General features: G+C 38.2%; 1 protein-coding gene across 4 annotated transcripts in view; it reads left to right on the top strand.

The window, feature by feature from the left end:
- The window catches only part of Acsl4 (acyl-CoA synthetase long chain family member 4), an 85,656-nt gene that overhangs the window by 36,947 nt on the left and 34,611 nt on the right, over positions 1–14,098 (top strand). For 2 of the 4 annotated variants that reach the window (XM_090326774.1, XM_090326775.1), the window contains exons 3-5: positions 9,376–9,905; positions 10,919–11,096; positions 13,784–13,893. In XM_090326774.1, coding sequence (XP_090182900.1) covers positions 9,555–9,905; positions 10,919–11,096; positions 13,784–13,893 — 639 coding nt within the window. In that variant the 5' untranslated portion in view covers positions 9,376–9,554. The remainder of the gene's footprint in view (positions 1–9,375; positions 9,906–10,918; positions 11,097–13,783; positions 13,894–14,098) is intronic. The other 2 variants (XM_090326776.1, XM_090326777.1) reach the window with 1 other exon arrangement.

Genomic DNA, 14,098 nt, shown 5'->3' with positions numbered 1-14,098 from the left:
TGAATGAATCCCAGAAGTGGCAGAGCGCTAGCCTAGAGCAAAATGGGTTCAAGGACAGTGCCCAGGCCCTGAGTTCAAGCCCCAGGACTGGCAAGGAAAAAAAAGACCTATAGCAAAGAGCCAAAGCACACTGATTAGTCTTTATTACAAGAAATTTAAATAAGGCCATAGACTTTGGTCAACAATCCAGAATTACCTGTTTCTGAATTAAGCCATATCAATAAAGTTAGCATTTTCTTTGGGAAAGTGACAAACTAGAGCCATTGTGAGAGCCATTATATTAAGCCTCTGCAGTTATTTTCCCACAGAGAATATCGTTTTGGCTCTCATACATACACACCTACACACACACACACACAAATAGATATTTATAACCATTGGCCTTTAGCAATTAGTATTGGCCAGTCCATATTGTTGGCAATCTAGATTGACTAGAAGGAATAAAAAAACTTGGAAGGTTAGGAGCAAAGTCTTGGCAGTACATCTGACCACTTATATGAAGGCGTTTGCTGAGAGTACCTTGTGGTATCTTGGATAATATCCATCAATTGTCAAAGTTTTGCTGCTCCAGCAATTCCAAAATATATCTCAAAATGGAAATAATACTTTCCCTTTTTAAGACCAGCTTTGCTTTACTCACTGTACTGAAGCCTGGGCCAGGTAAACACAAATTAGAAGACAGAAGACCAGGGAATTTATTTCTGTTCCATACATAGAAATGTTTAACTTTAGTGTGTTTTGCTGTATGTAGCTTCCTTCTTCTGCAAATATTTTGTTAATTTCTGAAATGTCGGACATACCTATAGTGAAATGTTAAGGATAGTATGCAATGTTCGAATAGTATGCAAGCTTTTGGACATATGCCCTTCTCTGCTAGTGCTAATACATAAAAATTGAGTATAAATACGTAGTCTTAAACAGATTTATCAGTCTTTCTTTTTTCCAGTTCAGGGGCTTGAACTCAGGGCCTTGGCATTGTCCTTGAACTTTCTCAAGGCTATCACTCTAATACTTGAGCCACAGTACCATTTCTGGATTTTTCTGTGAATATGGTACCAAGGAATAGAACCCAGGGTTTTGTGCAAGCTAGGCAAACACTCTACTACCAGGCCATATTCCTGTCTATTTCTTTTTTTTTCCTCTCTCCCTCTTTTTTTTTTTTTTTTTTTTTTTGCCAGTCGTGGGGCTTGGAATCAGAGTCCAAGTATTGCCATTTGCCTTTCCTCAAGGCTATCACTCTACCACGTGAGCCACAGCGCCACTTCTGGCCTTTTCTGTGTATGAACCTCAAATCTCAGCCTCCCGAATAGCTAGGATTACAGGCGTGAGCCACTGCACCCAGCCCTTTCTCCTTTTTTAAAAATGATAGTGTCACGATCCAACTTTGTCAGTAGATAACAGTTTCAACAAGATTTCTCTTCAGAATTCTTTAAACCTTTGGATTAAATTATATGCAATCAATTCCCAATGTAAGATAACTATATATTTAAACAGTTAATTGTCTTTATTAGAGAGCATTCTCAAATGAGAACTAGGTGTAATCATACCCAGCATAAAAAGTGTGTAGAAGGTAGCATTTTCTCTAACACGTCTGTATTTCAACACATAGAGATAGTATCCCAATTGTACCAACCTATGACCTAGAAAAAAATGATGCATGCTGGGGATGTTTTAAAACTTTGCGGGAGGGAAGGCACTCACACTAGAGCATGAAATAGCACCTCCACCATGGCTGCTGAAGTGTTTGCTTTGCTGGGAAAAGCTGGGAAGAGACTGGCAGGATGGAGATTTCAGAAGTTAACACCTGTCCAGGTGACAAACTAAACAGCCTTGGTTGACTTTGTGAGAGATTCATGCATGGATCAGTGAGAGTAATTACATGATCTGAGTGAAAATAACTAGGGGAAGGTAGAATATGCTTGTGTAGGGCATCTAGAACATATTTATCTGCATGTTTGTTTTCACATTTCATTTACAGTACAATTATATTCAGGTAAGACTGACAATGGGTGTTTGTATGTTTCATGGTAGAATGATCCGACAGCAAGAGATCTTGCTAGTGTTAACATTTTGTAAGTTTTAAAACCGAAGTATAAAATTAGTTATGTGTCTCTATAAAGTTTGATTTCATTTGCTAAATGCAGCTATTCTAATTTTTTTTCTGGAAAATAACAATATTTGAGCTGCTCGTGTATGCTTTACATCTTTTTAGACGCTTTTAGTAGTGTGTGAAAGAAAATAGATTTGATAACAGCACTCCACCCTTGTGCAAGTGTCTCAGTGATGCAACATCTATTTAGAAATATAATCTATTAAACCATAACAGGTACTTTTATGTATTTAATCCTTTATAACTTTTATCATAATTTTCTGACCTCATAAGGCAGATTATTCATTATATAAGTTACACTTAATGATGAACGACATGTAAATATGATTTTTTGAAATAGCATGGATGCACTGAATCATTGATTTTCAGAATGACATTTAATATTTTCATAAGATTTTAATGGAAAAAATAGATGAAGACTGTGTTTCAGTGTGGCACATGCATTGTCCTTGCTTGGTTCAGTTTATTTGCTCAAACTTTTCAAATAAACATCTTGCCATTAATCTACTTGAATTTATTAGTTTTTTCCTTCTCTTTCTTAAGTTGGTGGTGTGTCACTTGCTTCTGGTGGAGTTGCTTCCTTCTTTTAAATTCAGACTTTACTCCATATGTAGTGTGTATATTTGGTACTAGAGCTTCATGTATCACTAATACTTTTTGTCTTTATCCTATCTCAGGGTGTTTGAAGTAACTGGAATGAAATACTCATCATTAAATTTGATTTCCAAGCAAAATACAATATAATGCATTACAGTTTATATGATACTTTACTAAAACACTAGATCTCTTAGACATCTGACAAGGTCTGTCCTTAGGATGCAAGATAGATCAGTCTCAAAATTTTTCCCAGGATTTCTTCATACATAGTTTGACACTTTTACCTATTTAGATTGTTCCAGTAGAACCAGGATAACAGGCAATAGAAGAAGTATGGGCTTGAAAATTAGGCTTGTGTCCAAATCCCCACTAGCTGTGCTAACCTTGCCAAGTTATTTTATCTTTCAAGTCTTTTATATTTGCAAATCAAAGGGCATTACCTTAAAGGAGTTTCTGTAAGGATTAAGCATAATAATATATATGAAAAACTTAGCAAATGCTTAATTGGGAGGTTTTTAAAAAATAGTATGGGCAGATTTTACTTAATTCTTATTAATTGGTATTATAAAGGTGATATACAGAGGGGTTATAGTTACATGAGTCAGATAATGAGTAAATTACTTTTTAAATACTGTCACATCTTCCCTCACATTCTCCCAGATTTTCCCTCCCATCCCACCTCCCAAGATGCATAGCTCATTTTCAATACAGTGTCTAGTGAGTATCACTGCTGCATGTATTCACCCTTTTCCCACCATTTCTGTGCTGCCCTTTATCCTCCCCGAAACAAGACAAAAGTTACAGAAAACAAAAGCAGCACAACGGAGAACAAAAACCCTGTTCTTTGCATTTCTTGGAGTTCATTTTGACAGATATCATTTTATACAATCACATGCACTACACAATCATATGCACATAGCTAATGAGTCTTTGTGGTACCTTCATTTGGTCTCACTCTGTAAATATCTAGAGACCTGTATAATTTATCATGACCAAGTATATTCTTTTTGTCTTTTTGATAAGTGTTTCCTTGTAGATTTATAGGCATATCCTAGTTACCACAAATGAGGGATACCATGCAACCTCTTTTTCTCTGGATCTGGGTTACTTAATATAATTTTTCTTAATAGTTATAAAGATGAATTCCCTTATATAATGGTATATCCGAAGCAGAAACGAATATCTCATGACTAAAGATGTCTTAGCCTTCCTGATAGACAATAAGGAAATACAAGCAGAGTTAACACCTATTAATGGGGCAGCAGTGATACTTTTCATAGATGAAAGGACAGCATATTTTTGAAAAGACATCAGTGAAAAATGTATAGTACAAATTTTGTAACCTTTTGTACTTCTATAATACCAATCCTTACCCTCTGCACTAAGCAAGTTTTCTAGTTTTATAGGTTTGATTGAGCAACTAGTAACGAGTACAAATTTATTTTAGTCACCAAGGATTTTAACTACCTAGTATTTAATAGAAGGTTGACGTGAAAAATGATTTTTCTTAAGATTATTAAAAGTTATGAGCGTTGTGGGGGGTGTGTGTGGGGGGGAGGGAACTGGGGACCAAGACATGTGAAAGGGTATCAATGTATGTGAATTAATGCACCTTCTATCTGGCAAATATCATGTAACCCTTTTACTAATTACAATAAAAAAAATAAAAATAAAAATAAAGTTATGAGCGTTCAGATGACTGTACTTGTATATGCTTTCCATTTTGAGGCTCATAACAATTCTGTGCATCCTTCCTTTCTTCCTTCCTTCATCCCTCCCTGCCTGCCTGCCTGCCTGCCTTTCTGTCTGTCTGCCGTCCCTTCCCTTCCCTTCCCTTCCCTTCCCTTCCCTTCCCTTCCCTCCCCTCCCCTCCCCTCCCCTCCCCTCCCCTCCCCTCCCCTCCCCTCCCCTCCCCTCCCTTTCCTTTGCCAGTCCTGGAGCTTGAACTCAGGTCCTAAGCACTGTTCTTGTGCTTTCACAAGGGTAAGGCGAGCCACAGCACCATTTCTGGCCTTTTTTTCTCTATGTGTGGTACCGAGGATTGAACCTAGGTCTTCATGCGTGCTAGGCAAGCACTCTACCCTTAGGCCAAACTCCAGGCCCCCATGCGTTTTCCTTTCCTTTCCTTTCCTTTCCTTTCCTTTCCTTTCCTTTCCTTTCCTTTCCTTTCCTTTCCTTTCCTTTGCTTTGCTTTGCTTTGCTTTGCTTTCCTTTGCTTTCCTTTCCTTTCCTTTCCTTTCCTTTCCTTTCCTTTCCTTTCCTTTCCTTTCCTTTCCTTTCCTTTCCTTTCCTTTTCCTTTCTTGTCCCAACCCCCTTCCCATTGGCAGACATATAGAATAACGAGTCCAAAGGTCCCAAGACAGGACAAGACTTGAGATGTTCCAGGAACAGTGGGAACAAGTATCGCAACAGAATAAGTAGGGGGAAACCAGAAGTCAGTGAAATAAGAACCTAGATGAATAGGGAAAAGAAAGTCCCGTAGGTGAGAGTAAGGACTTTAGCTTTCGTTTTGAGTATTATTTGAATAATTTTGCAGATGAATGATGTGATCTAACATTTACAAAGGACCCCTCTGAGCTGGTACTCATGTAATCCTGGGTACCTAGCAGACTGACATCTGATGATCATGGATTGAAGCTAGCCTTGGCAAGAAAGTTTATTAAATAACCGCCAAAAGCCGTAGGTGGAGCTGTGGCTCAAGTAGTAGAGCACTAACCTTGAGCACAAATGCTTAGGGACCACATCTAGTTCCAAGTTCAAGCACAAGGACTGGTACTGAATTGATAACTTATTATAGGAGTTGAAATTGATAGAGGTTTGACTCATGATGATAACACAGGAAATGATGAGAAGGAGTTGAATTAGTTGTCTGGGGTGGGTTGGTTTTTCTTTTTCTTTCTTTTTTTTGTAAGTAGAGTGTATGATGAGAAAGAGGATGAATAAAAGTATGAATCCATACTTTTTGGTCAAATCTGTTGGAATGTCCAGAGAAAAGAAGAGATGGTGAAATCTGATTGCGGAAGGAAAACAAGTTAGTCAGTTTTGGATTTGCTGAGTTTGTCTGATACCTAAACACATTCATTGAGGATACATACAGTTAGATGTATAAACTGTTTCAGTGAGACTTCTAGGCTTTATGGAGAAATTTAGGAATCAACACCATATATGTGAGCAGAAATGAGATCAGGATGGATCATGGTTCTTATGAGGTCTATCTGGATGGAGAACCATCATGGTTCTCACTTAGAGAAGTGCTCAGGAAGATGAGGAGTAGCACTGTTTCTGGGGCTTCTCAAGTTTAGTCCTGCCTCAGGACCTTTGGACTTGCTATTCTCTTGGGCCTGAAAAGAAAAGGCCTGAGAAATAGAAAGAAACCTCAGTGCAATCTGGAAGTGGTACAAAGAAGTTGCAAGCTGGAAAGTGGGACTTCACTGGATAAAGTAGGATGGAGAGCTGAGCATTAAATTGACCTTTGGCTCTAACAACATGAAGTCACTTGTGACATTGATTGCTTTGAGCACTTCATTGGAGTGATAGTGAACCAAAGCCCATGTATTATGAGAAAATAATAAACATGTTGACAGTACTAGATAACTCTTTCAAAGAGTCCTAAAGAGAAGGAGAAGAAATACAATGTAGCTGAGAGTTGGGTACAAGAGAGAAAATGTTTTTAACATGAAAGAAATTATAGACTTATGATATGAATGGGCATGATTCAAATAAGCAAGACACATTGAGGCAGAAGATAGGGATGAATGGGTGACATAGTACCTCAGTGAATTATGTATACACAAAAGTATAGTACATAGAAGGGTCAGCTATGAGAATGGTCAGTTCATCCTGTCACAGAACACAGGCAAGCATATGGCCATGAGTACAAGTAAGTAGGTAGATATAGTGGAATTCTGTGGAGATTCTTTCTCTATAAAAATCATAAGTCAAGCTGGGTGCCACTGGCTCATACCTGTAATCCTAGGTACTCAGGAGGCTGAGATCTGAGGCACAAAAGTCCGTGAAACTCTTATCTCCAATTAGTCACCAGAAAACTGGAAATGGTGCTGTGGTTCAATGTGGTAGAGCACTAGCCTTGAGCTGAAGAGCTCAAGGGCAGTACCCAGGCCCAGAGTTCAAGCCCCACAACCAACAAAAAAGAAGAAAAAAAGAAAAAAAAAGAATCATAGCCAGGTCATCATTTGAGAATAGGGATGGAAGCGAAGCATTGGTGGTCGGATGAGGGAGAATACAGTAGGACAGTCAGAAGAAAAGGCTCTAAGTAGACAACAAAACATTCAGTATGACTATGCAGCTTTCCTGATATACTTATATGGGAACAAGTCTAAATTTGTTGGAGAATGAGATTCAATTCAGGTTGTGGTTTAGCTAACTAAGCAAAGAAAGTGAGAGAGTAGCAAGAGAGTTGAGAGTGTATGCAAGGATGATTATGATCACCTGTGCAATTTAAATGGAGGAAGACTTGTGGATTCCCCCTATAATACAGTCAATTGGGAGGTTAAAAAGAACAGTATTCTTGTTTTACAAAGTTACTGATATAGAACTCTTAAAGAGACAGATCATATCATTGGTTTAACCTCCCATTTGCCAGCAGATACTAAGGTTAGAAGTGAGATATACTAATTTAGGGTAGCACACTTACAACCTGGCATTGCAGATGTTGTCCTCTTTAGACAACTTATTGTCCCTTGATCCAATAGCACTGTTTATTCTCCAGGTGCCAAATTATCACATGTATGTGTCTTTTTATGGTTCTAATAAAATGGACTAGGTAAGCATTGTTTTTCCATGGACTTACAAAAGTGCAATGGCAGTCACTGCAGAAAGCATTGAGCATTGTACACAACTTGCCTTTTCTCAAGCATATCCTGCACAGCTCTGCCCCACTTTTTTCTCATTTTCTAGTCTTTGTCCTTTCCTTTGGCAAGCATACCTGTCCTGTACACCATCAAAAATACTGTGGTGTTTTCTTTTTGTATAACCATTCTTGATGATTAAATTTACTGTCATATCCCCTCCCCCTGAAAAAAAACCTGGAGCAATTTTCTGCTCTTTTGAATACCTGTAGCATTTTGTTTCTATTTCTTTTATAGGATTCCTCATATTCAACCTTAAGGTTATTTATGACCTAGTCTTTCTGGTTCTACTCTGCATATGAATACATATATATATATATATTCATGAAAAGAAAGGACTGAGGGTGTACTGTACTCTGTATTTAGTGCTCAGCAATATAATCACATAAACTTTTTTGTTTGCTTTTTATTTTTTTTTTTAAAGAAAGACTTTATTATATAGCCTAGGTTGACCTTGAAGTTATGATTCTCCAGCATCAGCTTTTTGCTTGCTATGATTACAGGCATATACCAACTCATAAATTTTTACCCTAAATTTTGAGATTCAATGCTAAAATAATGAAGTCTTTTCCCCCTGAAATGTGTTCATCAGTAGGCTGAGTGCAACCCCAAACAACTTTGGGCAAAAAAAAAAAGGTTTCAAGATAATGGGCAAAACTGGCTATAGGCAAACTGGTATGCCTGAAAGAGCAATGGATACTCAGTGTATGTTCTGTAATTTTCTGTATGATAAGGATCAGACAATACTGGTAGTTAGTTCAAATATTCATTTGAACTGGAGTCTCTAAGGAGTAACACAACATTTCCCTACCAGAAGAGCTTGACTTCTAAATTTTATCTATGTATTGTCACACCCATATAAGATTCTATTGAGCTGGGTGACCCATGCCTACATCATTGATCAAAAGAATTTGCAAAATTTAAGACTAAATGATCCCTATGGCCTGGCATCATCTGAAGGCTCTTCAAGCATTGTCTAATATTTGTATGTGTTTATGTTGATGTTTATACTAGCCAATGAAGATTATTTACAAGGCATTTTCCTTACTCTAAGGCATAAAGCAAATGCACATAAAAGATTAAATAGATACAAAATGAATGACAAAACACATTGCAGGTTGAATTTAATTAAATTATACATAGCCTTTAAGAGGCTGTTTTCAATGTGTACATATTTTTGACCCCCAATATTGATGATTTTTACTTCGATGGCTTGATATTCCATGCTTAGGGCCGTTTTTGCAAAATTTCTATGCATTCATATCCTGCCTACTTAGACAACAGGACAAAGTAGTCAACATTACCTAACAATTAACCTTTAAGGATCTTTTTGCTCTTGGAGAATTCAACCTAAGCTCATAGCATTCCCCCTCGCCTCAACAGTTTGGATACAAAACCTAGTCCTTTTTGAACCTATCTTGTTGACATACATGTACTTGAGTGAAACTTCTATTGTCATAGCTTACTCTCCCAGTGTTTGGCAAAGCTTAGATATGCTATTTATTCATTCATCTAAGTATTAAAGAGAGTGCTAGCTACCCGACTTACAGAACATTGGACAGAGCACTAGCTTATTTCATACCCAGAAAAAAATTCAAAGCTGGTACACTAAAAACAGTTATGTTAAGGCTTAAAATGAAAATGTGAGTCATTCATACCAGTTACTTCAGCTTTCTGTATCAGTTATGTAAACTAATAAAGACCTGAGTATTTAAATGCATTGTGCTATCAACTTGCTAATACTCTTGTTTCATTTTTTTTTCTGCTCTCTCTGCCTGGTTCATTGTGTTCATCTACAGGTGTATTTTATTGTCAGCTTCCAAAGATTACTAACTTTTACCTTTATCACTAAAATTCAACTGCCTTCGCTCTACTGCTCCTCTCATTGCTGCTTCCATTATTGCCTTCTTCAGCAAAATAAGGCTCTCAGAAGCCAAAGAATAACAAGAAATAAACACCATTATAGACAACTGCCGCCATGAAACTTAAACTAAATGTGCTCACCATTATTTTGCTTCCTGTCCACTTGTTAATAACAATATACAGTGCCCTTATATTTATTCCATGGTATTTTCTTACCAATGCTAAGAAGAAAAACGCTATGGCAAAGAGAATAAAAGCTAAGCCCACTTCAGACAAACCTGGAAGTCCATATCGCTCTGTCACACACTTCGACTCACTAGCTGTCATAGACATCCCTGGAGCAGACACTCTGGATAAATTGTTTGACCATGCCGTATCCAAGTTTGGGAAGAAGGACAGCCTTGGCACCAGGGAAATCCTGAGTGAAGAAAATGAAATGCAGCCAAATGGAAAGGTTTTTAAGAAGGTAAAAGAAAATTGCACATTATTATTTTAAAGGATGAAAGTACATTTTACTTTGTTATGAATGACCTACATTTAGCAGTTGAATATGTACCAGATTGAATGCTTGATTCCCCATACCTCAAAAAAAGTCCAGCACATTTTAGGAATGCTGGCATTCTGTTATAGTGCTATGTAATGAATTCTCAGAAGATGCTCATAGCATCTAGGTACGCTAGGGCCTTTTTAGACTTGTGCTTTTTTTGTGGGTCATGTGTCTTGAACTCTTCAGCTCAAGTCTACCACCCTACCCTTAAGCTAAACCCCACCTCCCATTTTCTAGAGGTTAATTGGAGATAAGAGTCTCAGGTCCTTTTGAGATCCTTTTGTGCCCGGGCTGGCTTTGAACCTTGATCCTCAGATCTCAGCCTCCTGAGTAGCTAGGATTACAAGCGTGAGCCATCGTGTCCAGCTCATCCTCCATCTTTTCATTCCTCTTCTTTACTCCCATCCCCCTACGTAGTCTCAGTAAGAATCATGCTTACATATGTAGTTGCATGTATACATATATGTATATTGTTAGGTCTAGTTTCCACATTTGAATGAAAACATAATGTTTGACTTTTTGAGCCTGGCTCATCAGCATGATGGTCTTTAATTCCATACATTTTCAATGACATGAGTTCATTTTTCTTTATACTTGGGAACTAATTCAGTGGCATAAATTTACTAGATCTTCTTCATCCATTTTTTGCTTTTTTATTTTTTTTGTTGCCAGTTCTGCACTTGAGCTCAGGGCCTGAGCACTGTCCTTGGACTTTCTCAAGGCTAGAACTCTACCACTTGAGCCTCAGCACCAATTCTGGCTTTTTTTCTATGTATATTGTACCAAGGAATCGAACCCAGGTCTTCGTGCATGCTAGGCAAGCACTCTATCACTAGGCCAAACTCCCGGCCCAGACTTGTGCATTTTTAATAGTATTTTAATTACTTATTTGGATAAATGTACTAATAGTAGAGGATGTCTCATTTTAACAGTTAATCCTTGGGAACTATAAATGGATAAATTATCTCGAAGTAAATCGCAGAGTGAGTAACTTCGGTAGTGGACTCACTGCATTGGGACTGAAACCAAAGAACACCATTGCTATTTTCTGTGAGACCAGGGCTGAATGGATGATAGCAGCTCAGACCTGTTTCAAGTTCAACTTTCCACGTAAGTGCTCTGTGGTTTAAAAAAGGCAGAGGGAGGACTTTGTGTACACAGGAAATTTGTTTTGAGATGCTTCATTTTTGGGGGGGGGGGGGGGCCAGTCCTGCGGCTTGAAATCAGGGCCTGAGCATTGTCTTGGACACTTTTTGCTCAAGGCTAGAGCTCTGCCTCTTGAGCTATAGCACCATTTCCTGCTTTTTCTATGTATGTGGTATTGAGGAATCTAACTTGGGTCTTTGTGCATACTAGGCATGCACTCTACCACTAGGCCAAACTCCCAGCCCGAGATGCTTCAGGTTTTTTTTTTTTTTTTTTTGCCAGTCCTGGGCTTAAGCTCAGGGCCTGAGCACTGTCCTTGGATTTTTCTCAAGGCTAGAGCTCTACCACTTGAGCTTCAGCACCATTTCTGGCTTTTTCTAAGTATGTGGTACCAAGGAATTGAACCCGGGTCTTCGTGCATGCTAGGCAAGCACTCTACCACTAGGCCAAACTCCCAGCCCGCTTCAGGTTTTTTTTTGTGTTTTTTTATTTTTTTGCCAGTCTTGGCCTTGGGCTCAGGGCCTGAGCATGGTCCTTGGACTTTCTCAAGGCTAGAGCTCTACCACTTGAGCCTCAGCACCACTTTTCCAGCTTTTTTTCTAGGTATGTCGTACCGAGGAATCGAACCTGGGTCTTCATGCATGCTAGGCAAACTCCCAGCCCGAGATGCTTCATTTTTAAAGCAGATATTCTGGGCTATATTTAGCTTAGCAGTAAATGATCCCCTAGAATGAGTCAGGCTTTAACTTCAGTCTCCAGCATTATAAAAATAAAAGAAATGAAAACAACAAAAAACTTGTCAAAAAAACTGGGTGTTCTTTTTTTTTAGTCTTGGGGCTTAAACTCTCGGTCTGGGCTTTGTCCCTGAGCTGGGCTTCAGCTCAAGGCCATATCACTTGAGCCACAGTGCCACTTCCAGTTTTCTGGCTGTTAGAGAGTCTCACAGACATTTTTGCCCAGGCTGATTTTGAACTGCGATCCTCAGATCTCACCCTCCTGAGTAGCTAGGATTACAGGCTTGAGCCATCTGCAACTGGCTAAACTTGGTATTCTTTACCTAATATTATCTCTAAAATAGACTGTAGGAGCTGGGAATGTGGCTCAGTGATGGAGCACTTGCCTAGCATGCCATTCAAGAAAAGGCTGGAATTGATATTGTGGCTCAACTGGTATAGTACTAGCTTTGAGCAAAAGAAGCTCAGGGACAGTGCCCAAGCCCTGCGTTCAAGCCCCAGAACTGTCAAAAATAAATAAAATCAAATGGAATGTGATATTATGACTAAAAGCTATCTAATAATGCCTACTAAAGATAGTAACTTTAAAGAGCTTGAATGGGAAGATTTGTAGATATAATTTAGAATTTAATTTTAGAATTAGAACGGTATTATACATGAAAGATTTTGGAATGGAAGATCTGGTTTAAAAAGTGATATACCAAAATGATTATTAAAACAACAAAAATCATTACTTAGGATAATTTTGGCTAACTACTTCGAGGCCTCTTATTTGACTTTGAACTTGTGTTTAAAGATGTTAGAAATTAAAATTGGGTATGTTTCTCATTTGTAAAAAAAAATTGCTTTGAACACTGTAAAATAACTTAAAAAAATGAGTCCAGAACAATGTCTTCTCATATCCTGAGCAGTTGGTTATTTGCTAAATGAATTAGGTCACTATAAGTTTAGTGTAGGGATCAGTTTTCATTTTAGTAAACTAAAATAGATAACACATGTACTCCTAGCTGCTCAGCTCAGGAAGCTGAGATCTAGAAAATCACAGTTCATGACAAGCCCAATCAGAAAAGTTTGCTATACTTCATCTCAAAAAAAAAAAAAAAGAACAGCAAAAGGTAGGACAGCTCTGATGAAATACCTCAAGTGGTAGAGCATAAGCCAAGCAAGTTCAAAACCCTAAGTTCATATGCTAGCACTACCAAAAAAAAAAGAAAAAATATATTGGTAAGATGAAAATAATCCCTTCAGTAATTAATAGTAGAAAATGTCTGTTTTTAATAATGTTGCTCTTCCCAGTTAAAAGCTATTTCTATTTCTGCACTAAGCTTAGCAGATGTGACTCAATTCTAACTCATAGTGGCTTCACTTTGTTATTTTTCATTTTTCCTGAGAAATAGATATGCTTGGCCTCTGCAGGTAACTTGGGGAGCTTGCCATTCAAATTAGGAATTGGGCCCACTGAAAAATTTCTTGGAAGGCATAAAAACATCCATGCCTGATATGACCAGAGACTCTCCAAATTGTCAAGAACTTTTCTGTTTGAGGCAATTAGAGTGGTGAAAGTATACCACAAGGGGACTCGTGCTGGGCTTTGAGTTTTCTTGGTCATGGCTGATATTCTACAAGTTGAGCCACACCTCCATGCTGGCATTTGCTGATTAATTAGATATGGACTACCATGAACATTTCTGCCTACACTGGTTTCAAACTAAGACCTAATGTCAGCTTGCTGGATAGCAACAATTGCAGGCATGACCCATCTGAATGCAGCTTCAATTTTGGTACTGCCAAAACTGGACATCTTTGAGTTTAAAATATTAGACTTCTGGAAATGGGGAAGAATGCAGTTATAAAATTCAATGAATGTCCTTTGTAGTATTTATAATTTAATACATGTGTTTGTTTTCTACTATATAGTTGTGACTTTATATGCCACACTTGGCAAAGAAGCAGTGGTACATGGGCTAAATGAATCTGAAGCTTCTTACCTAATCACTAGTGTCGAACTTTTGGAAAGTAAACTTAAGGTAAGAATTTAAGGTTGGTTTTAAGAAAATTGATTGCCAGTCCTGGTGCTTGAACTCGTGTCTGAGCACTGTCCTTGCACCTTCTCAAGGCTAGAGCTCAACTACCAGAGCCACAGCACCACTACTGGCTTTTTCTATGTATGTGGTACCAAGGAATGGAACCTCTGTCCTTGTGCATGCTAGGTAAGCACTCTACCACTAGGCC

This window comes from Megascapheus bottae, chromosome X (assembly GCF_031878675.1).
Source record: "Megascapheus bottae isolate mThoBot1 chromosome X, mThoBot2.hap1, whole genome shotgun sequence".
Lineage (NCBI taxonomy): Eukaryota > Metazoa > Chordata > Mammalia > Rodentia > Geomyidae > Megascapheus > Megascapheus bottae.
The sequence above is the reverse complement of the archived record's forward strand: the minus strand, read 5'-3'. Positions and strand labels throughout refer to the sequence as shown.